Source organism: Phaenicophaeus curvirostris, chromosome 13 (assembly GCF_032191515.1).
Source record: "Phaenicophaeus curvirostris isolate KB17595 chromosome 13, BPBGC_Pcur_1.0, whole genome shotgun sequence".
Lineage (NCBI taxonomy): Eukaryota > Metazoa > Chordata > Aves > Cuculiformes > Cuculidae > Phaenicophaeus > Phaenicophaeus curvirostris.
Window position 1 is genome coordinate 6677418 of NC_091404.1, and position 24908 is coordinate 6702325.

The window sequence follows — 24908 nt, forward strand, 5'->3', positions numbered from 1 at the left end:
ATTGTAGCCTCAGGAGCCTTCTCTATGGAAGCTTGCCTAGTTAGTCTTGAAAACCAAAATTTGTGACATTAAAACTTCCAGTGACCCACAAAACCAATATCCCACTACTGGTGAGAAAGGAAGTTTGTCTATTTCCTTATAGCATCAGGGTGATTTCTTTGCGGAGTTTAAGTAGTACATTTTTTTGATTCGTGTTGATTTTTATAGTAATAAGAATTAATATCTTAAAACTCCAGGAGCATTTTTGAAAATGAATTCTGTTCCTGCACTCTTCTTTAAGTTTGAAGAAATAGTCTGAATTGAGACTAGAAGGATATTTGCCCCGAGGCATGGGTGGGAATCTCTCTTCTGGCTCCTCTAGGGAAAGACTTGGAGAATAAAGAGTTTCTTTCTCATAAATTTCATAAGCCAAAGAGTTTCCTGAAAGTGAAGCCTCCTTTCCTAATCCGTTAGCTGCCTAAGCTGCAAATTTTATGAAACTCCTTAGTATTATAACTGATTCCTATTGTATTCCTCCTTTATTTGTTATTACCGCTATTTTTAATTTTCCGGCATCTCTGGTGGTAACTGGAGATTACTGTAAGAAAATAAACTACATAGATAAAGGAATGCATGGAAAAGTTGAAATAAAACAAAAGAAAATGAGTACAATATGCATTTGATATGTAGGCCTAAAAATTCAAATGGTATCTTTTATGTGCAATTATTTATGGATAACAGGTATATTGCATTTTCTTAATTAAAATAAATGCATCTGAGAACCTGTTTGGGGCTGTGATAACAGTGCAATTGGTGACAGACATGAGATTTCTAAAGCAAATTAATTGTCAGTATAATGTGCTTTTGCAAATTATTTAATTTTTGGCTTCTTCCTCAATGATTTTCATATGAATGGTTACTGAAGTTTAATGTCTTTGAATTATGTCATCCTAGGAAGGATGTGGCATGTTCTCAACATGGAAAGAAGTAATATCTTTAACTAAATGAAATGTGAACACACAGACATTCACAAAGTTATCTAGCATATTGTGTTACACGAATGACTTTATGAAGTGGCTTAAGATCTCTGCCTATTTAATTCTCAAGACCAGTGTACAGCCCCAGTAAACCATGGTCCTCAGGTGAGAAATGAGAAATTTTAAGGACTATTGAACACATTGAATTTAGCAGAGTGCTCAATAGCCCTCAAAATTTCTCATTTAGGAGGGTGCATATGTATTGCTTCCAAAAATGAATGTGAACATCACATTCCCCACTTGATTTATATTTCTTCCTTCTTTCTACCCCTTCTCCTTCCCCACCCCCTTCAAGTCTGTTATGCTGTGAGTAACTAGTCTTCCTTTCTTCTCCTTTTGAAACACATAAAATACTCTTGCAGATGAAACCGCTGGTGTAAGGTCAGAGTGAAACAGCACCCAGAAATTCACAGTGTAACACTGGAAAATCCCAAACCCTACACCGACCTCAGAACTGCATGTTTGGGGTTTTTTTTCCCCTTTATTCCCTTTATCACTCCTCCAGACACCAGACTGGCAAACATGACACTATTCAGGTTAATGCATTTTATGATGTGTGATTGATAGTGACAAGATGAGAGGAAATGGCCTCAGGTTGTGCTAGAGGAGGGTTTATATTGGATATTGGGAAAAATTTTTTTACTGAAAGGGTGATTGAACATTGGAACAGGCTGCCCAGGGAAGTGATGGAGTCGCCAACCTGGAGGTGTTCAAAAAAATCGGCCGATGTGGCGCTTCAGGACATGATTTAGTAGGTGTTTTGGTGTTGTGTTTATGGTTGGACTTGATGATCTTAGAGGTCTTTTCCAACCTTAACAGTTCTCAGATTCAATTTTCTGGAATACCTTCCATTATTGTTCAGTATCTTCCTATCGGATCTGCTCCTTAGACTTGTATATTCCCAGTATTCTCAAATAACCTCCAGAGTGAAAGAGGAAGGAGACTGGCCCAAAATAAGTACCGTGGATTTAAACTTCCAATATATTGTTGTTTTCTCATCATAGAGCTAATTAAACTCCTTTGCAGTTTTATCTCTGTAGAGATAGAGCAATTTGTACATTTTTATCTGAAGAATTGATTTTGTTAGTGTTTGGATGGGAAGCATCCTCAGAGAAGGAACCACCTTAAAACAAGAATCAAGGATAAAATAAGTTTGTGTATCTATGATGTTTAAAGAGACTTTTAAAATATGTAAGTCCGAATTGCTTAATTATATGATAGGATTCATAAAAAGCACATCTTAGCAACTTGACAAACTATTCCAGTTTATAAATAATTCACATTTTTCTGTGTGCTCTTTCTCTAGTTGAACAGATAGGTCGATTAAGTAATTTAAGTAACTGTTATTTGTCATCAGTCATTAAAACAAAATAACATTTTACCATAAGGGAATAGGAAAATTGAAAGGAATGTTCTTTATGCTCATCTCTGTTTATACACTAGTTTTGTGATTCTCTTTTATCTACTTTGTTTGGACAGTCTTCTCTTTATTTTAGATATTTAACTATCAATATATGTATTTATTTACTCCCCCAGTTTTTTGAATTAACAAAATTCTTTGAAAATAGCAACAGCGTGGGAATTCCACAGCTCCTGCCAGTCCACTAAGTTTGGAGAAATAATAAATTGAAGAGTAGGGCTTCTGTGGTAATATTTTTTTTTTTTTTTGCCTGTGCTGGAGAAACTGCAGAGTTAGAGAAAGAGTAGCTGGTACACAGTTATTTCTGGCCATGTAAAGGAGTGAAATAGTCCTGAAGATGCACTGGGATAAACGCATGTCATATGCACAAAAATCCTAACTGTAAGTTGGTAACTATACTGGTGGCTAAGTTGAAGCTGTAGTAAATAAATACTTGGTGAGTGTATCCAGAGTTTTCAGCAGCTCTCTTTGGGTGAACAAAGTTGGAGCAGTGTGAGAGCTGGCTGCCTGCTCAGCTGCCTGATTCTCCAGTCAACATGAGCACCTTAAATGGGAAAGGCACCATTGGCCAGTGGGTTCAAACTTCTCTTCAGCTGCTCATCTCTGAGGACTCTTTTTCAGGAAAATTAAGTTGTTTAAAGGTAGGAAGTAAAGGATCTGTTAATTGAAATGCTGATTTATTTTTTTAATGCACCCAGATGTCTTTTGTTTTACTGATCGTTAGATACTTTACATTTCTTTATACACTACTTTTTTTAACAAGAAATTAATACCAGTGAGGGATAAAATACTTGTATTTTGAGCAGTTGTGTTCAGGCTCCAGTGATGAAAATCTTACTATAATCTCCTATATACATTCATAACTACAACCTTGTTTTCTCTGTCCACAGCTCTTGCAAAACCTTGAATTACATATTAATGTTCCCTCATGTCTTTTGTGGCTCTCTTTTTGGCAAGACTAAATCTATCATAAATCCACACTTGAACTTTATCTCCTTGTGGAAATCTGTAGTATTTTAGGTAACAAGATTAGCTATGCAGACTAAAAGTAGCCACTTTTGCCATTCTAAATGCTTTTCAGAAAATGCATCCTGTGGGAGTTAAAATAATACAAAGGCTTGTATACTTAAGAGGTAGACTATTAAGGCGATATATTGTGTTAGACTTCAGTGGACAATGAATTCTGGTGTAAAAAAGTCACTTTCTTTTGCTACACACAAAAGTAAAAATACAAAGTGGCTGAAATATTTAATACTACAGCTGCTACATTTTGAATTAACATACAGACTTAGACTGAGAGATAAATTCTTTGCTCCTTAAATGTGTGTAATCTAATTAGCATTTGTGAGATTTACTGGGATGAATTTTTCCCTTGGCATATGCAATTGCAAACAGGGAGAGCATGGGCTGCAAAAGCTGCTAGGGGCAGACGTCTGCTTGGAGTGGGCAGCCGTGTAGAGAAGTACCTGCATCCTTCCCACATGAGGACCTGGTATCAGCTGACATGGTTCATGAAGTTAGGAGAACTTTTGTAATTATGGGGAAGTTCCTCAGCTGGTGAAGGGGGAGGACTTTTAGAAGATGCTTCTTGAGATCACAAGGTGTAATTTAGTTGAGAGAGACATACTCAGAGAAGCTGTGCTGCTGTAGTACTGTAGGGTACTGTACAGCTTTTTGAGAGAACCTTTTTAAAATATTTATGGAGTGGTTGCATTGAAGGTTGTTTCTGCAGCGAGGGACTCAGTCAAAAATGAGACTGTATTAAGGCTGATAATTAATTGTGTTGTTTCTCTTATTTCATGAGGAAATAATTAACTATATTTCTTGATGCATATCAATAAACTATCCCCTTGGGAAGTACCTTCTCATGAGTGCTTATGAGAAGCGCTAAAGACCTGCTGGTGTCTTTAAATGCAGCTGGCCAAGTGTGAGAGCCTAATTTACTTTCCTTGAATTTTATATAGTTTTAGCAGCTAAATCTTAATTTTCGTGATAATATACTTCTTTTAATGGCAGTGTACATTTATTCCTCTTTTTACGTCACCTACTAAAACGTTTGTTAGCCGTCATAAAATTTTGATGGAATGGACACTCTGGACTTTAGCCTTGTATGAGAAAGCTAGCTCATTGCTTGTGAGCTACTTGCCAGCAAGATTTGGCTCTCACCTTCCTTTCAGAGCATGGGTACAGTACACGGCGTGAAGCTCCTGTCTCCTTTTTTACAGTAGCTCAGCTCAACTTAGCAGAATTGTAAGTCAGATGTTTCACAAGAAAGCATCAAGTCGCCTCTTTGTTACTGGAAAATGCCTCATGAAATAGTGGCACCTGCAACCTGCATTTAAATGAACAATTTAGTCCTTTCAGGATGGAGTAGAATCACCCTTGCTTATATGATGGAGTCTGTATTTCATTGATACTGGGCTCTCAGTTCGTAATCTGTGACAGCTGCTGCCTTTTTAATTCTTGGGTTTTGTGCAAGTCCTTTTTGAATTTGGTAACAGAAAATAAGAATTGACACGCACCATTTGGAGGTGTATTTTGTATGAAGGTGATTTTATATATTTAGGGCTGTCAAAAGCTATGATGGTTCAGTGTACAATGTTAATACCTACACTGCCTGTCACAGAGATTTGGTCCATGCTGTCTAATTAAACCAAATGGATCTTGTTTGTTGTGTATATAATAAATAATTAAAACAAAACTTAGAAATAGGGCATTGTGTGAGCAGTCCTGTACTTAGTTACATCCAGTAACTTTCTGTGAGATTGGCTCTGTCTCTCCCATGCCTCATAAGCTTTGAAAATCTCAGAAAAAAACAAGGCTTCTCTGAAAACTGAATCTTTTTTGTTTACCGTCTTAGGGGAAGAAGAGTGTTTCTTGCTGATAGTCTTTTAGGTTTCAAAGTCTCTCTTGCATGCTTCTGTGTAGGATTGAGAACCAGAAGCATCCAGTCTCAGCTTCCAGTTACGTCCCCAGGTACTGCCTTGAACTCTTCTTCTTCCTACCAGTCAGCCAAGAGCCAGTTTTAAACAGGCCCCAGAGAAGAACATTTAGAGACTTGGAGAACAGAGGTAGTGAAGGTGGCATATGTTACAGCTTCTCAAGTGTAGGGGTGAGGCCAAGTCCTCCTCCTGTGAACAAGAGGAAGAGATCAGAGTAGTGATGGAGCATTCCAGAGGGCCCCCACATCTCTCTTGCTGCTCCAAAAGGAGCAGGAACAGCGATAGCTGGTGCTTCTGAAATGGGCCAGATAATGCAGTGACAACATTAGGGAGACAGAATGACCTTCCATGGTTTTGAGCAACCTGGTCCAGTGGAAGGTGTCCCTGCCCATTGCAGGGGTGTAGGAACTGGATTAACTTTAAGGTCCCTTACAACCCAATCCATTCTATGGCTCTTGCATAGGAAAGTGAGGCCGTCACCACTTCCTTCCATTCGTTGCCCACCTGCTCTCTAGGAAAGTGGTTGTCATTCCCTGAGCTGAAAGGCAGCCTGTGTGGGCTATCACTACAACTGAGACTTTCAGGAAAGTGTTGATGGCAAAATAAAAATGTGCAGAGATAGATGACTTAAAAATCGAGCCACCTCAGCCTATTCTAGTTTAGCACTTGGTTGGTAGATTTTGGTCAATACTTTCAAGAAAATACCAGGGCTTTTTGTTATTTCTGAGAGTGTGCTTAAAATACTCTCACTGGCTGGTAAGTGGATTAGTTTGGCAAATTAAAGCTTTAGTTAGGATGACAGTAGAAGAGCGTATTTGTCCTCAGTCTGTATCAATGACTCTTGTCTCTAATGTTTCTTTTCCAGAAACTGAGAGAATACTGTATGCATTTTTGATGTTGTATTTAGTCTCTCAAGATGTCATCCCAGGTCTGATGTTCAATTAGGGACTGCAGTTCTGTAATCCTTATTTAATTAGAACTCCTTGTCTTACTCCCTGAGAGTTGCATTTGTAATTGGATTCTCACAAGTGAGAATATGCAGAGGCTACCTCAAAGGGAAGTTATAATGTGTGTTACTTACCTGTAGTTCTTCGAGAATGTTTCCTCTGCATATTCACATTATGGGTCCTGTCCACCATCTGTTTGTCCTTAAATTTCTGCTGTCCTACAACTGTGGTATTTAGTAAAAGTAACTCAACTATTGAGCACTGTACAACTCTTTAAAATCTCTGATCACTTGGAGTCATGAGATGGTACTTGTACAGTCCTAGTAGTCACTGCCCTTCTAGGAAGTTCCTGTAGGTCACCAGCACTGGAGAACCAAAACCCACTGGTGTGAATATGCAAGGACAGCACTCTCAAAGAGCAAGCCAAAGAATGGTAAGTACCCTTTCTCTGTCTTCTATGATTAACCAAATATTTAAAATGTTATTTTTTAAATTCCATATTTGCGAATTTGCTAAGCTTTCCCTATGATAAAAAAAAAATATTGAGATTAATTTTAGAGCAATTGCCTTTCTGGCAAAAAAAACAAGAAACTATCTGTATTTGTAAGTACTCAGTTCATTTGGAAATTGATGTACTGCTATCAGTGTGTGGGCGTGTACACGTATTTGAGATACAATATATACTTCTATCAGACAAAAAGACACAATTACAGCACAGTATTATATATTTTAGAGTTGCTTTCTTTTAGTTGTATCATACTTCCAGTAGATTAGATAGCAGAGTGAGTCACTGACCAAATTCTTCTATTAGTAAGAACAATGTTAATTCTCAAAACAGGTTCTCCAAAAGAAAAATCAAAGGTTTATTGCTTTTCACTTCTAAATTTTTTTCTGAACTTTTGTATTTTCCAGACATGGAATTCTGTGAGACTCCCCATATTCTGTGCTCTGGCTATCAGACAGATTTACACGGTGTAGCTGAGCACAGTTACCCGCTAGAGGTGGGTTCAGACGTCGACACTGAAACAGAAGGTGCTGCGTCCCCGGATCATGCCCTGAGGATGTGGATGAGGGGGATGAAATCAGAACACAGTTCCTGTTTGTCAAGCCGGGCAAACTCAGCTTTGTCCCTCACGGACACTGACCATGAAAGGAAGTCTGATGGGGAGAATGGTAATAAAGAAATGCATCTAATGTACTGAATTGAAGAAGTAATTTATTTGAAACTTTTTTCCTACTTCTATTTTCTTTTTTTTCTTTTTTTTTGTTTGTTTTCTTTCTTTTCATCCCTTCCTTCTTAGGTCTCTGTATTATATGAAAAGTGAAAAAATTGATCGGGATGTATATTGTATTTATAGTGTAGATAGAGAATAAGACAAAAAATGAAACTGTGCTTTTGTTAAACCATCATTCTTCTAGACACCAATTATTTCCCCACATTCTCCATTTTTATGCAACAGAACATTTATCATTTGAGTTTAGTGGGCTATGGATTAGGTTTAAAATAAATCTGTATACGTACATTTATATCACATTTTCTGTAGAATTTATCCTGTGCAAGTTGGCTTCTGGGCGTAGGGTTAAGACTTTACAGCCAGGTGACATCAGAAAGACAACCTGGAATCCTAAATGCTCTAATTCAGCTGTAATTTCAGGCTTCATCTGAGGACATGCCTTTATCAGTAGGACAGATTGAGCAGGTCTTTGTCATATCTCCATTAGGTATTTCTCTCCATACGTAGGGTGGGTTTCTGAGTAGGGGGGAGGACTTAGGGAGGAGGTTGGGTATTCGTATTTTTTAAAAATATTCATTCTCTTTCAGGACCTTCTTGCTTATTTGTTTTTCTTATATTTTAGTGTGTAACAGGAGGGGAAAATGTGTATTTAATTAAGTAACATGGAGGGATTAATATTTTTTCTCTCTGCATCAAAATTAATGAAAATCTTCTCTAAATGTTTCCTTAAAGAAACATTACAGTAAGTAAACAAATTCATCATGCTTAGAATCAACAAGCTTAGCTCGTATTTTACTTTCTCTGTTTAACTACGTGTTATTGCAGTTCGAAATGTAGTCCAATATGTATTTTTAAGTAGTTAAGAGATGGGGGAACTAGTGAAAGTGACAGATTGACATTTCATTGTTGACAGATCTATAGTCATAAGATGAAAGAGTTCAGTCAGGAATGTCATTTCAGTAGTAACATATTTTGAATTTGTCAGTACATAGCTAGTAATTTAATTATAATTTCATCTGAATTTTTGTCAGTACCAATGATAATGTCCAATATAGGTTCAAAGATGTTTGATTATTTACCAAGCAATGTATGTTTTAGTGCCCAGCTGATTTTTCATTAAATGTGCCTTTAAGGATCAGGCATTCTGTACTATGACATTGTATTTTATTGCTAGAATCAGTTAATTTTCACATGCCACCCCATTTTCACTACCATTAACGGATGCCTGCCTTCTGGCTTCCTGCTTGTCACATTTTGTGTGGGATCTATGTTCTGTAAAGTGGTGCATAGGGCTTTTTTGTTTGGGGTTTGGTTTTGGGGGTTTATTTTGCGTGTTTTCCAAACATAGTTGGGTTTAGATGGTGACTGAAAGAATTGAATCTGGTCTGCCTGGAACTGGTTGGCCCTTAACTATGAAAATTATTTAAAGGGAATGCTATCTTAGAAAGGCATATGCATACTTGTACCATTCAAGCTAAGAAATACACATGGTCATTTATGTTTTAATGTCCTGGGAAGGCTATGTCTTGAAAAGTTATATAATTCAAATTACATATTCCAGTCTGGAAAGCAGTGGTGCTGCTGGGTATTCATGATCTTTTGTTAACCATACAAGTGGCACTAAATAAGTCATCTTGTTTTAGATGCTGTAGATGAAAATCCTACATTGCTGAGACTATGGGTTAAGTATTGTTAAGCCAGGGACACATAATCATTGTCTTTAACCAACAGAGAATGGCGTGGTTCCTTCTAAATATTTGTCTTGGAGAATGATTTTAATCAATGCAAACTCATTTCCTGCGTGGTCTAGAGTAAGGCAGAGTGATCCTTTTGCATGTGGCTTTAATATTTGGTTCTTCGTAAGCTTTATAACAAATTTTTCATCAGGGTTTCACAGTTTAGGTACGTGAATGCAGATTTTAAGACAGTAGTTGGGAGAGGAAAGAGAAGGCAAAAGTAAGTTGGAAGAGTGAGAACCTGAGAGCACAACCTCATCTGAACTCTTCACTTGCCTCCAGACAGGATCAACAGAGCATGTGTCAGCTCTTCCTGTGGCATTCACGCAGTATAATAATACCATCTTCAAAGTTAATGTGGGTAGATTTGAAGGCAATGATGGTTCAAGCTATATATGTTTATATTATCTGGTACTTCATGAGGTAAGTTCATAGTCAAGATTCCTGATCAAGAGAGCAGTGTGTTTTCCTTCCGGGCTAGCACTCCATAACAAAGCACTTTTTGAATGCAGAAGTTCATAAATCTCTACTTAAGTCAAGTAATGGATGGCGCATCTTTCTGGATTTATGCAGTCATTTGTACCAAGTTATTTATCAGAAAGACACAAGTGTTGTATTTATCCTTGTCAGTTCCTGCCATGGGAGTAAAAAGTTTGTTGTACCAACCAGCAACTTCTGTGGTGTGAAAATGGGTGAGCACATAAGATTCGTTGCTGGATGTTCATGAAATGCTAGTTTCTATGATATCTCTCTAATTGCTGAAAACACCGGCATTTAGAAGTTTTGGTTTTGAAAGGGTTGACCAAATGGTGTGTGAACACCGTTATTTGTAACTGTAATGAGGAAGATGCATTTGTTCCATTGTTTGAAAAAACTAATTGCTATTATTGCCTGTATCTTGAAAAGGTCAGTCGACTTTTTTGTTGTTTTTTTTGTTTTGATCTGTTTTTTTCCACTATGAAAACAAATCTGCTACAAATGCAGAATAGCTTTTTTTGTGGTGACATTAGGACAACTAAGTGTGTAGACTCTGGTAAACTTCCTTTCAGAACATTTTTTTGCTTTATATTAACCTGAAGCAAATATACTTTTGCAAATTTTATACTGTTTAGATTTTCCATTAATTTCTCCTGTCCATTCAAGGTACTATCAGGAGGTTTCCTGGCACAGGAGATATACTTGATTATGTATTCTGACTAGCCCAATTTGAGAATGTATTTGAGGATTATTTTCTTTCATAGATGTGCCGGCTTTGTCATCATCACTGTTTAAACATACTCTGGTTGTTTTGGCAGCATTGAACAGATTGTGTGAAACACCAACATTCCCATTTAAATTAGCGTTGTCAGTGTTAATGGCAACTAATAATAGCCTATTAGTGCACACACTGCCTTCAGCTTTGCCTGAGGCTAAGCAAAATATATATTAACTGCAATTAATGAATGACCAATTTCTTGAGGATCATTGCTTATCTCTGGTATAGTATAAATAGTTCTATTTATACATGAACATTGTTACTTTAAAATATTGAATGTAAACGTCAGACAGAAACACTACAGAATAACAATACCAAAAATAGATGCTTTATTCCATTGAAGAAGACTGCATTTACCCTCAGCTCACTGAAACAATGGTATTTCTCATTGCAGCATATTAGAACATTGAGTTCAGTGGTCTGCCAGATTACTGAGCTGGCAAATTTATTTATATATTTCTTTTTTCTATAGTAAAGCTGTGGTCCAGGAAAGGATACAATCCTGATGCACAAAAAAGGGCAGTCTTCAGATATATATCTAAAACCACATCATGTGACATGGATCTCCATCTCACGCTGGAGACTACAGTCCATTTTGTATCCATATACTCTTCCCCATTAAATGGTTCATACAGTTCTTATGTTTTGCTTTACAGGATGTTTGTGCAGCTGTGAAGCAATGAGTTTTACCTCAAGTGCATTCATGCCATGCCATAATCCATTTTTGAGCCACATTTGACTGGTTTGCATAACTTTTTACATTTAGCTATTACATCTCAGCTGAGATCTAGTACAGAACTTGAGCCTTTTCTACATTAACACAATTTTTAACTTCTTCTAGGTTGTCAGGTGGTTTTGAGCAAACTACTAAGTATTGAGAACCAATAATACTGGATCCCCACTACTGGATGTGTGTGCTGTGAAACACACTCAGTGTTCAAGCCAGGTTCATGTTTGACTTCTTTGGCTGTATTATTTCTAGGCATTGGTTGTAGTTCACAACAGCTTCTTTGAGATTTTTAGGCAAGAAATTAGGGTGTTAGTGCAGGCTGAAATAGCACTAGACTGGTCATGGAATATAGCTTTAGAGTGCTTGAGATCTGGCATGGGGATTGGGTTTTTTTGTTTCTCTTTCTAAAAACAAAGCAAGGGGAAAATAAAACCTATGAAAAAAATGTAGTTGTTTCTTTTTTGCCACAGAAATTACTGGGAAACTACTTTCTTAACATGAGTGTACAGAATCAGATAGTATTTGGAATCATAATTTTAATAATATCTGTAATTTTAAACAGCAGACTCTGAAGATAGAATAATAATATTAGCCATATACTAGAAAGTAGAAGTAGTAGAGAAATTAGTAGGTTGCAGGTTAAAGCTGAGTTTAATGATATAGAAACATGTGGGACTAATCTTGTGTGATTTACCATTGTTTTATACCCTGGGAGCTGTGGTGTGTTTAACAGAGCGTTTGACTCTCTTAAATCTCTGAGGTTTTTTCACTTTGATTACTAGGCAGATGAGAGGCTTTTAGGCAACTCACCTCAGCTCCTTACACTTTAGATTCAGTATCGCAACAGTATCTGTTACAGAGATAAAGATGCTTAATTAGTAAAATAAATAGTGGAATTGTTGAGAATGCAGGTTTGTGAATGCTGTAGTTATTCAAACATGGGGAGGATTTAGCTAAGGACAAGGTTCTGATTTAATTTATGGAGTGTGTCAATAGACCTACTGAGAATTCACACCTGTTCAAATTAGACTTGAATTTGTTTCTTCATGTAAGTCTTGTATTTATGGAAGAAAGAGCATTGGGATTAATGCTGCTATTATTTACTATTATTTTGCAAACAAGCCAGACATTATGCTGGTCTCTGGCTTTCTCATTTCTCCAGGAAATTATTACAAACAGCTACATTATAATAACAGTACCTGCTCTGAGAACAGGTATACATGTGACTGTCTATATGAGATTTTGTGTTATAATGATGGCTGTCTCTGAAGTTTTTCCATTAACTCTTGTCCTGTCATTTTCTTTTTTACAAAGGTGGAATTCAGAAATTGAGTTACTAATTTGGAAGTAGATCAGTTAGGTCAAATATGCGTAAGTAGCCTTGAAAAGACAAAGGTAAACAGCAGTTTAATCCCATTCCTTTTGTGCCATTTAATATTTTTCTCTTCATTATTAGTGCTCTTTTCCTTGCCTTTTTATTATGGCCTGGATTGTGTTCATGTTTGTGCGCTCTTGTCTGTTGAATGGTTTTAGTCACCAAATAGATTAAGGTAACCTCATCACTGAAATACAAAGCCCCCATGGTGAAATTCTTCAACTTCTGGAGTTTACTATAGCTTGTCAGATATTTGATACATGATACTTTCAGAAATTTGATAGAAAAGGGGCACTTATCTTCTCTTAAGGAAAAACTTCATCTGATTCTTTTGTATTTTGGTTTTTTTCTCTTTTAGTGTTCAGATGGTATTTATGTTGGTTGCTTCTGCTATTGTTTCAAAGCCTCTTTAGTCAAAGGAAGGGCATGAATCTCTTCAGTACCATAGCCGTGCCTTTTGGGGAGCATCAGAGCGTGCGTTGACATTCTAACTGCTCTGCTGGAGTTGTTCAGAGTGTAAGACGCTTTTGTTGACCACAGAGTGGTTCCTTTGGAAATGTTGCTGTCTCAAAGGAAGCATGTTTGTCATCTGAATTGCTTTAGATAAGTGTGATGCTTCTGTAAGCAGTGGAACATCCCCTCAGTTGTAATATCACCAGTCTTGCCTTTGTGTGCCTAGTATTTAAGCCATTTATGAAAATACTCATATGTATGAAAATTCAGCTAACGATGAGTTCTTGTTTGTCAGTGCTGTGGGGAAAACTGTGCCTTTTAAAACTGGTATCTTCATTGCTTTTTCTGACTGACAGGGGCATTGCATCTGCATATCTGCTATTTTAATCTTTAGAGTTTTCATATGGTATATTAAAATCAGTACACACTATTAAACATATACTCTATTGTTTTTCTTTTAAGCACAATAAACACTAAGTTAAAGACAAACATCAAACAGTAATTAATATTTTACGTTAAAGGTAATGAAATGGTATTTAGAACATAGCAGTAAAACATTTTATATACCATAATCCAAACTGCCTTTGTCCACAGCCTAGTAAACAGTGTCTGTGCATTTGCACAATATTTTGTAATATTTTTAGCCCTGCGGTTTTGTTTTCTTTCATGGGTAGCTAAAAGAGGGCAGGGAGGGGAGCTTGCGGAGAGCAGTCAGGTCTAATTTTTATCCCAGAAATGAGTAACTTGGCATTAGAGCTCAAAAAAAACCACTTGGCTTGCCTGCCCTGTGCTATGCAGAAAGGATAGTGAATGTGGCTTGAGGAGCCTGTAGCAATATATAAATTGTTGTTGCTTCTTTCTTTTAAATCCTTTTGACTTCTTCAGATGGAAATGAGCGTGCAGGAAAAGTATTTCCACAGATATTTCACGGCGCAAAAGGATGTTGCAGTGCTGCTGCAGTTCTTGGGAGCTCAGGTTATCTAAGCTGCCACAGGGGCTAAAGATGAGATGGGACAGTCAGTAAAGCACCTGCTGAGTGTGCTTCAGTGCAGAAGTGTGAGGATTATCTGACTCTTCATTTCAGCAGTCTCTGTAAAAGTAGGGGAACGGCAATTGTTTTACTGGTTGCTACACATTTACCATGAATTCTGTACGAGTACATCTCTGGACTAGTGTATTGCTGGAAACAGTTCCATTCTAAGCAATCAGCATGTCTATCCTGATGTTTTATTTATGTTGGTTTATTATTAAGTTTATCATCTGTTTTATTTCTCATCTCTTTCTGTTAAAATTTAAAATGTATTAGAAAAACAGAAATCTGCTTTACAGAAATAACCTACAGTCATATTTTATATGTATATCGTTTGGAATAAATTATTTAGTTTAGTTTAGTGCTGGTTTAGTTTAATACTTATTTTGAAATATAAGCAACTCTCACTTATATGTCTTAAAATGTAAATATTCCTGACAGCTGGAACATGTATTTCATCAAAGTTGGTATGTTCTTCTGAAAGCTGCCAATCGAACATCGTTAGTGTGAAATAAGACTAACATGAAAACTTGCAAACTCTGATCATAGAAGATTATAGTTAAGCCTACTAGACAAATAAAATCAAATTACTCTTATTTGGATCCTCGTACCCTCAGCCAGTATGGTTTTAAATGCAAAGATATCTAGAGCTTTTGTTCTTCCCCCTAGCAAAATGTTTTTCAGCTGTTCCAAGCTGTAATACTGTAAGTGAGATGAAAAGAAAGGGTCTAGCAAATGAATAGAGGATTGGTAGAAATGTGGAAAATCCTGACACATTATCCTTTTAGGGTCTAGCAAGGTTTAATCTAAATATCATTACTTCTTGACCGTATGAGATCTTTTAAGAATTCATTGTCATCTTACCAGAGGTGACAAAAGGTTGTTCATACTTCTTCTTCAACCTTTTTCTCATTTTTACTCATTTAATTAGTTGTGTATTAACTTACATGAGAAAGTCTTATTTTCCATTTTCAAATTTTTGGTATTTTGTTTCCTCTTGGGCTTAGGAGTAACATGAAGATCATCATAAATCTGTATTGTTCAGAGTTACAAATACTAGCATATCCTCATCTCACAGATGGTAAGTATGGATGGTAGTAAATAGCTTTGGTCAGACCATGTAGAAGTAACATAGAAAATGGAGAAAGTGCCTGTTCCCATGGCTGCAACCTTCATAGCCTTCGAAAAGGGAAACCTAAGCCAAATGTATTTGACTATCTCTTATTTCTTCAACAGAAAATAGGATAAAAATGAGAAGTTGTATGCAAAATTGCCGTTAGTTTGTACAGAGTAATGTAGATTTGAATACTGATTGTTTCAACTTGTTTTCATTTACAGGTCTTAGAAAATTAAATTCAGTATTGATTTGTGTTTGTTTAATCATACCTAGCACTATGCCCTGACTTTATATTTTGTAACATGAGCATAAGAGGAATTGTTTATAATTAGCTCTCCTAGAATATGGGTCTAGGAGCACTGAATAATTCCTGCAGGCTGCTTCCTCTTCCTAACAGATGTTTTTGAATAATTTTAATTAGATTCACATATTGTGATGACTAATTATATTGCTAGTGTTGTTTTTTTATCTTAAGTTTCTACTCCAGATGATTTGCAATGTCAATTTTATACAGTGCTTCACAACACTGACTTTCACTTGAGCAGCACATGTCAGCATCTAATCGTAAGTTGTTCACCATGAGATGTATTGGCAGTATGGGGGAGCAGACCTTCAGGCAACAGAAACCAAATGCTGTAAAGTAACTATTTTCCTTTGCCACGGGTGTTATCCAGAAAAGGAGCTAGGCAAAATCAGTGATCTGAAGTTTCCTTTATTGCATGAAACCACACTTCCTAAAAGACTTGTATGTGGGAGGAAATGCCTGGAAGAAAAGATGAGTTAGGATGTCAGATCAGAGTTGTTTAGCTCTGTTGCTAGAAACCTTGCTATATAGTATTTATTCTGTTTCATAACACTTCTCCCTCCCCATATCATCAGTTTTGTACATTAAAGGGGTTTTATATCGCCTCTGACATTGTTAGAAATGGCATCAAGACAGCGTGGTGCATGGGAACTAAAAGAAGAAAGGCATCAGTATTTAAACTATAAGCAAGGAAAGAGAGAAATATTTGTATCTATTAAATGTCCCCCCACCCCCAGATGTTATGCATGTTAAAACAAGTGAGAATGCATGAATATCAATAGATTTGGATTTCTGTGACTCCAGCTACTAGACTTTCTCCCTGATTTTCTTTCTTTGAATATCCCATATAGTTTTAGCATTCATTATGCTAATAAATACTGCAGAGCATGACACCACTTTGATGCAGCCAATGTTGTCTTATCTTAGGGATAACTCTTATTTGTGAAACAGTTGACAGTTACTGATAAACTGTTAATTTTCTTTTGGCTTTTGAATCTAGTCATTGTAATGAGCATTACCAAATGTTGCTTTGGGCTTGTTTGCATCAATGCAGTAAGCATGTCACTTGCTTTGAAGCTGAAATGAATTCACATTTGCAAATGAGTCTGGAATATTTCGTGGTGATTTATTCTTGTATTTTCCAAAATATTGTTACGTTTCTTATGAATCGAGTACCGTGGCCAAGGAAGAGTTGAAAGGTATATTTACTGCAGGAATGGCTGAAGACATTTCTTTAATGAACATAATGTTAAGAAGGAGATAATTTCCTGGTAGTATGGTGTGTCTGCCTGTAGGATCTTTACCATATGGTTACTCCTCTTAGCTGTAACACACTGCTGGGTTGTTTAACATTCATAGCAGTGCTAAGTGGCTTTCTCCTATGCTCTCAAGCAATGTCTCTGTGGACAAACAACAAGCAAAAAGGGGTCTTCCTGCCACAAATCCCCAAGATTTCTGTACTCACATCTTTAAGTGTAGCTTTTAAACTGTAAATGCAGTATGATTTTTCCCTCTCTGCCTACAGTTATTTTTAAGTAAATGTGAAATATGGATTAATACATGCACTTTATAGGTACCAAAGCCCCATGGTAGGTGTTGGTTACACTTAAGTGCCTTTCTCATTGTTTTGTTCCACAGCCAATTCAAGAGGCACTTTGGTTTGAGAACAACGTATTTGAATAACTTTTCCCAAAACAGTGCTTTGAAGTTGTGTATGTTTGTTCATACACAGTCAGTGCCTTTGGGGTTAGCAGTTGCTGTTCTGCCAAGTCCCTGCTGTCTTTTGGTGTCTTCTCAGGGCTGGTGATGTAAGAGATGCATCAGTCCTGAGAAATATGCCTACTCTGATAGGAAGTGAGTATGAGGGATGATCCGTGGTGCAGATGCACAAGGAAACCTTTGCATTCCACCTCTCCCTTGCCTCAGCTTGTCATCAAACTACTTAAGGGTCTTGTACCTTTTTCAAAAATCCTCAACCCAGCTCAGAAATTGGTACAAACATGGTTGTTCCAATGATTCTCCAATGCTTCAATAAGGGAAAGCCTTCCCTCATGTTTTGTGTGAGTTTGTGGGCTACTAGGTGTTGGTGAGCATTTGTGAAGGTGGATACAGTGGCTGCAGTCTGCTGTGGTCTCACTGCTGAAGGCAATAGAGCCCAGATGTTTGGGTTTTTTTTCCTGGAGTGGCTGTATTCCCAGTACAGAACTGTAGTTCTTCCTTTCTAACAAGGGGCGCTGCCCAAATGTTTTTTTAGCGATGTGCTCAGTGTGTCTACAACTATCTGTTATGTCTTTGCCCGTGGGGAAAAATATAATTGAGTCATTTTTCCTCAAGCCTGCATGGCTGTGTGTTCAGTCAGTACAATGTTCATCTCGACTTTCCTATTGATGGTTGCATTGATTATGTTTGTTCTAGCCTGTGATTTTCTCTCCAATCTAGCTTTTTAATTTTTATCGTTCACTTCCTTTTGAACAGCAAATGCAACTGTGTTTGGTTGTGTGCATAGTTTGTTAGAAATATAATCTCCTGAATCTCCATAGTATCTAATAATCTACAGTACTTGAAAGCTCCATTTTCTTTTTATAACCTATCTTTTCCAATACATTTTCTGATTACTGCACTACGGTTCGATTTTTATTGGATCATTTTAGAGCATAATAATTCATTTTTGATCCTTAGTACCTCTCATCTGTGTCTGAAGTAGCCCACATTATTTCAGTCACTCAATTATGTTTACATCTTTTCTCTGAAGACAGTCTTCTGCATTTTGTCTCAAAATATCTTTCTAGCTGCCATCACCGTTTTAGTCCTGTGATATCCAATTTCCTTTAATATGAAATCAAATAGAAAGCATTTTCTGTACTTTACCAACCAACTACAGTGGAATTCTTTGAGCTTTCTTTTACGTATCTTCTAAATTGGTTGGTGAGTAATAATGGCAAAAACCCTAAATCATAAAGATCTGGAAAATAAAAGGGAAAAATCAAAAGTACAATACTACAGCTGTATATAAAATAAAATAAACATGTTTATGTGCAATTACTTTAGAATTTTAACAGTGCTCATTAATGTTAAATGAAGAGTCATGATAAGTAAACAGTCTAAATCTATTGAGAGGGTTGCGTAAATCTTTGTAGAATTATTTGTTCATTCATTTCTTCTATGATAGATTAGAAAGAATGATTATCTTACTTCTGCTTGGGAAAAAGGAAAAATTAAAAAAACCCACATATGCTTTTCCATTGTAGAGAGCTATACAAAAGCCTGCAATTTTGGTTAAGTTTCTCTATCAGGCTCAGTAAGAACTCGTAAGATCCTGAATCAAGGTCAAATCTATGGCAAGAAGTCTCTATTAGGAGAAATGGGACTGCATTGCCATTTTCAAATGGCTTCAGATTATTTTCTTCCAAAACTTTAGGTTTTCACGATCACGAAACAAAATACAATTCCTGGCTGTGAACTTATGTAAATTGATCTGGGCTCTAGACAGCTGGCAGAGCGCAGGTTGTTGGTTCCCACTGGGAAAATTTGCATTAGGAGTCAGAATGTGGAAACAGAAAGAACCTGCAGCCAACTTGGAAGCAGCAAGGACAGTCCACGAAGTCGAGGTGTTTGGCTGTTAGCTCTGCCAGCTCAGATCATGTTTTGCTGATAATCTTTGACAGCAGTTCCCTGTGTCACCAAAAAAACATAGTCTCCTCTACTCCCATCGCTCTCATTGCTGCCCTTTTAGTATGCAATGACGTAATTTGCAGTTTTACATGCTCATGGGAAAAAATATTGTAGTCGAGTACCCTTTGGAGTATTGTTCCAGTTCAGGTGTACAGCGTAGCTGCCAAAAATACATGGCAGAAATTTCCCATCTTGCTGCTTTCTCTTCTTTCTACCGTGATGTTCTGTGCTTGCTTGCCTCCCTTAAAGTCTCCTTATGTCCTCTGAGGACATCAGTGCATTTCTGCAATGATTTTGATAAGGTCTTTGATAATATTCTGAGCTTGAATCCTAAATAAGTATCAGTGTGCTGATAAAGCTGAAAAATCAAGCTAACTCAGGTCAAGTTAAGGTGTTAAATTAGTTGTAAAATGTCTGTGTATTACTCCAGTTAGGACCTGCTAATACTCTTGTGATGCAGAGAGAGATCTTTTGAAGTATATATTAGCCATTTTGTGCATAGCCTTCCTAGGATGTGCGTTTGGGGTTGGCAGTGTTGCTTATTCTGGCAGGTGGCAAATACACACCTGCTCTGTCTCAATACAGCTGCTACTTGTAGTGGCTTAAACAGTTTGTGTCCTGGTGGCATATGTGTACCTCATAAATGGGAGTGGTTGCACAGAAAGCAATCGCAGCTAGAATTAGAAGGTAAGCAGGGGAAGAGCATGGAATTGGCTTATCTCAGCTGATGAATTTGCTGTTGGTTATGAGTTTGACTTGCACAATCAATACATCAAAATTTCAGTTACTTTGAAAAGTGTTTCAAAATTCCTGAGATTAGAGGTTTCCTCCTCTTGTTTTCATATATTGATCCATGCATAAATGCAAGGAAAGCAAACATCCCAAAAAGCAGCTGTCTGGGCAGTTAAGCGTTTGCCTCTGTTCGTATGAATAATAATTGTATTTGGAGTTCTTCAACTGGGCTATGCCAAGGAGCTTGTGTTGGTGATATAGGGTTTGGACCCTTCTTTGGGTGCTTCCAATAAGCCACCAGAGCAGGAAAAAGATAAGTAGGTACAATTACCTACAAATTCTCCACTACAAGGTCTGTTTTACAAGGTGACTGTGCTTGGCTGATTTGATCACTGCTAGAAATATTTTCTTGATGTTTGACTGGGAAATAATGATCTGAAAACAGATGACACCTATTTTAATATATTTAGTTTTTTGATCAGTCATTTCATTAGGAATAGCAGAACAAAGAAGAACCTTCTATTAATGGAACCTGATTGGTTTTAAATGCCTACCGGTTTCAATGGCGTTTCATAACTCCACATCTTTTAATATGACTTTTCTCTTGAATGTAGATTGTTTCTACTAATATGAGGGCAGCAAGAGAGTTAGTTAGAGACATGCTTCTGGCATGCTTCTGGGTTCCCTCACTTGTGTGATAAGGTGATATTTGTAGTCATCCTAGAAGAAAACTGAGAAAAAAAAACCATTTTGATTGAGCAGTCATTTCAGAGTCTGAAACATGACGAACTGTAGTGATGAGAACACTGTAGTTACTCCCGTTCTGCTGGGTGGAATTTAAAACATTCGAAAATACTCTGGTTGTGCTCATAACACCGGATTTCCTCTTCTCTATAGTTTTTACAGTATTACTTCTGAATGCTATGTTCTGCATACACAGTTAAGTTTATCAGTTAATGGAATAGTAAGAAAAATGCAAAAAGTGATCCTAATCAGAGTAAGACACTGTCAAAGAGGCAGGTCACAAGCAAAGTTTTTAGTTAACTGTGTTAACCTTATAATTTGGCAGCTTTTTAATCTCCTTAACAGTGTTTCCAGGCAGTGATTTTTATTCTTTGTATTACAAGAATGCTAATAGAGTGTCATCAAAATCAAGGCTTATTTTACTTCACATTAACACAGATATGGTTAAAAGATGAGCCAGTCCTCTGAAGAGTCAAAATAGTGTATGTATATTGCTTATTTTATCTGTTATCTTTCACAGGTTCATTCTGAGCCTCATTTAATATGCATAAAGGTCTTCAATACCAAATTTTGTTATTAACTGTGAAGAACTTCATTATTATCCTTATCTGTTATTAAGATGGTATCAGGTCAGAATTTACACAGATTTTTAGTTTCTGCATAAGAAAGCTTTTATTATGTCAAGGATAGCTGGGGTTTATATTTTTAATTCGTTGAAACCTTTGTTTGCAACATAGTATTTTTTAGCATAGAAGTTGGGATAGGGAAGTGGAGCAAACAGTCAAAAGAGGTACTTGCTCCCTTTGTTGCTGTTGTGTATGTTTAATGACCAAATGCAGTTAAGTATTATATTTTTAAAGTTTAAATTATAGATACTGTACATCTTTATCACATTATTAAAATGTAGCTGGTTGCCTCTCTAATATCTAATATCTGAAACGTGGGGGCATAGCATGCCACAGTATCCATGTTAGGGTCATGAAGATCTTTATGAGAAATTGTAGTGAAAGATGTCAGAAATGTGCTGCTTATCTGATATTTAAGCTGGAGACATTAAAAACATCTTTGCTGACACAGAAGTCGATACAGAACACTTCAAAGATCCACAAGGATACACAGAAAACTGAATGAGATTCAGTACGGGGGATAGTAACCAAATATAAAATATTTAATAGGAACTACTTTGGAAAGCAGTAATGCTGAAAGAGACCTTAAGGGCTAGTAAATGAGATAAATGGAGCCAACAAGTCAAATGCTACTTTGGGCTGCCTGTGTACATGCGTCTTGTCAAGGATCTATGAAATATAGCAGATGTTGCTAAGAATTCTCTGACGAGTCAGTTCTGGGCATTTCAACGCCAGGGATGTATAAAATTGAAGAGATTCTCAGAGGAGTGCAGAATATGATTATGTCTTCAGGTCTTGTTATTCAAGGAAAGATTTTTTTAAAAGGTTTGAATCTGTAGAGGATGTCTGAGTTGTCACTTGGATAACTTTGAAGCAAGTGTGGGGGAGGAGGAAAGAAGGACTTTGAAGGTAGATAGCATCACAGGTGTTTCCCTAAGAACGCAGTGAAGAGTATACAGCAGACATATCTGCTAGCAGCAGTGATGGTTCAGTAGCTGTAATTGGCTATCTGAGAAATTTAAATTTGAAATCAAAGTTTTAAAACAGGCTTATTCAACTTGGGAGTAACTTGCTGAAGGACAGTTCTTGGAGCCTGAATGCATGTCAAAACATGCTTCAGCTGAGACTTGCATTATGAGAGTTAATGTGATGGTCATTGGTGTTGAAACTGTGGTTCTGATTGTGAAGGAGATGAGACTGGATGTGTGCATTGGCTCCTTCTTTGCTTCATGATCTGTAAAGATGTTATGGTTTTAGTGACTTAAATTTTTCACACATCTTTTTAGAGTCGTATGAAGCAATAAATGAAGCAGCTTTGCGGCTGCAGTTATTTAAAACCAGCCAACACAACTAGTGTTATATACTATAGAGGATGTGACAAGCATGTGATTCATTGATTGCAGTTCTTCATCAGTTTGTAGTCAAAGGAAATAACCTAATAGATCTTTCCATCTCAGAATGTGTGATATCGTCTATAGTTCTAGCAGCTGCCCTAAATACTTGGCAGCTGGCCCAAGCCCAGAAATTAACACTAAGAAATTAATTTTCTATAAGCTAATAAGGACAAAGGCCATTCAATCTGTTGTTTGTACAGGGAGCTTATTGAATCCAAAGACTGTACGTCTGGGAATGAGCTGGTAGAATCCATTTTTAAAGTAATAATGCCAACACATCAGAGAAGCACTTGTGCAGTAACCGGTCGTTAAATAAAGGAGAGTTCAGGTAGAATGCAAGTCAAGATATTTATCTGGAATAGCCCAAACAGAAAAGTGTTTAATAAAGGTTTATGCAAAGAAATTAGAAAAACATATCTAATCATGCTGTGCCAAGATTAAATCAGAACATTCTCTTCATTATCTTACCACATCACTACCCTCTCCTGACGAGGTTTTAACTACGGCTTCCTTTTCTCCTGTACAATTTGCACTTCAGATTCCAGACATGACAGCGTCTAGTACTTATAAACGTTTTCCATCCATTCAAGCACATTGGCTTTTCTACCTTGGTTGGAGTTTGTAACGTTCTGATGGGTCCAGGCAGATTAAATTTTTTGTTCCCAGAACTCTTGATTAAGGGTGGACACTGCTAATTAATCCACTTTGCATTTTGAGTGGCTGATCCACAAAGTCTCTCTCAGTGCAGTGTGTCCCACCTGCGATTACTTTTTATCTCATCTGTCAGAAACAAGCTTTGCCAAATACCAGCCTTGGAAATTTTTGAATTGAGGATTTTGTAAATCTCTTGAGCCTGTCTGTATGCCTTGCCAAAACCTTGATACAGATAATGAAAATCTTCTGTTGTAGTTTGTCTTTGCTTCAGAATTTTGTCATTAGCCTTATGTAAAGAAAAATATTAAATCCTTTCATATTTAAATTAACTGGCTTAAAGCTAAATTCCGAGTCAGTAATTTTGTAGGTATTTTTGTAAATTGGAATCTTGTTGGACACGACTCTGTAGTCTGACCTACTGATTCAGAAATTTACAGCCTGCCATGCTTTCTCTAGACTTCTATCTCAAGATGAGTCCTCACCTGTCTTTATTCCAGGTACATTGTAAGTGTGAACATCACGGCTGTTATCTACTTCTTAACAAAGCATCGATATCGCAGTAACTTCACTCCCCTCTAAGTCATGTATCTGCAAAGACTGACTTACAGGATGTGTCTTGTAATTAATGCACAGGACTGATGACTCTCTTAGCAGTTAATCCTTTGCTTATCCATAACTGAAACTTAATGTAAAGAGATTGTTCTGCTTGTCTAAACCTATTTCTTTAGGAAAGAGCTAGCACTGATTTTCTTATCCATCGACTGGTATGTAGTTACTTCAATGCCAGTGGAAAAAATTAAATGTCTCAAAACAAATGTTGTATAGTAGGTGTTGTCGTTGTTCTTCGAGAGCCGGAGAAATGAGACTTATACACGAATGTAAAACAGTGTATTAACTTTACTGCAATAGATCAGTGTTTTTAAATAAGTTTACAAGAGCATTTGGAGTGTGTAACAGACTACATTCTTTTTTATTATCTGTTGCACTTGCGTGTTACTGTTCTTTTGTGACTGCTGCATCTAAAGAGGCAGAGGAATGCACTTAAGGCATTTTATTATCTTGCAGTAGAGCGTTACATTACATGACTGCCCCATCAACATTAAGGCATGTGAAACAGTGACCCTTGGCCTAAAATTTTTTTAATGATGTCCAGAATTTGAGTTATATGTCAGTCTGGTTTTGTTTTAAAAGCGCAGTGAGCAAATATGACCGCACTGAGCTCCAACCAGCAGCGTATTCTGTAAGTTGGTGAGTACTGGGCTTCTGAGCAGCTCAATTTGGCTCAGCACGTATCGCAAAGCCCAATCAAAATTTGTTTTATTTATAAAAGTAGCAATACTTTTATGTGGCTTCTGACTGTTTCCTTGGGTGAAGTCGTTTGTTTGAACTGGGGTTTTTAACTGAGGAAGGGCGGCATGATTTGGCACGTGTTGAGTGAGTTATCAAAATAGGAACAAACCATGATCCTGTGCTCCTCTGGAAGTTACTTCTAAAATGCAAGCACTTTGCGAACATCAGCATTTTGT

General features: G+C 37.0%; 1 protein-coding gene across 5 annotated transcripts in view; it reads left to right on the forward strand.

The window, feature by feature from the left end:
• The window catches only part of TENM1 (teneurin transmembrane protein 1), a 662362-nt gene that overhangs the window by 445542 nt on the left and 191912 nt on the right, over positions 1-24908 (forward strand). For 4 of the 5 annotated variants that reach the window (XM_069868106.1, XM_069868109.1, XM_069868108.1 and 1 more), the window contains one exon: positions 7238-7498. The exons of the other annotated variant lie outside the window; for it this stretch is intronic. In XM_069868106.1, the coding sequence (XP_069724207.1) occupies positions 7238-7498 (261 nt within the window). The remainder of the gene's footprint in view (positions 1-7237; positions 7499-24908) is intronic. 5 annotated transcript variants of the gene reach the window in all.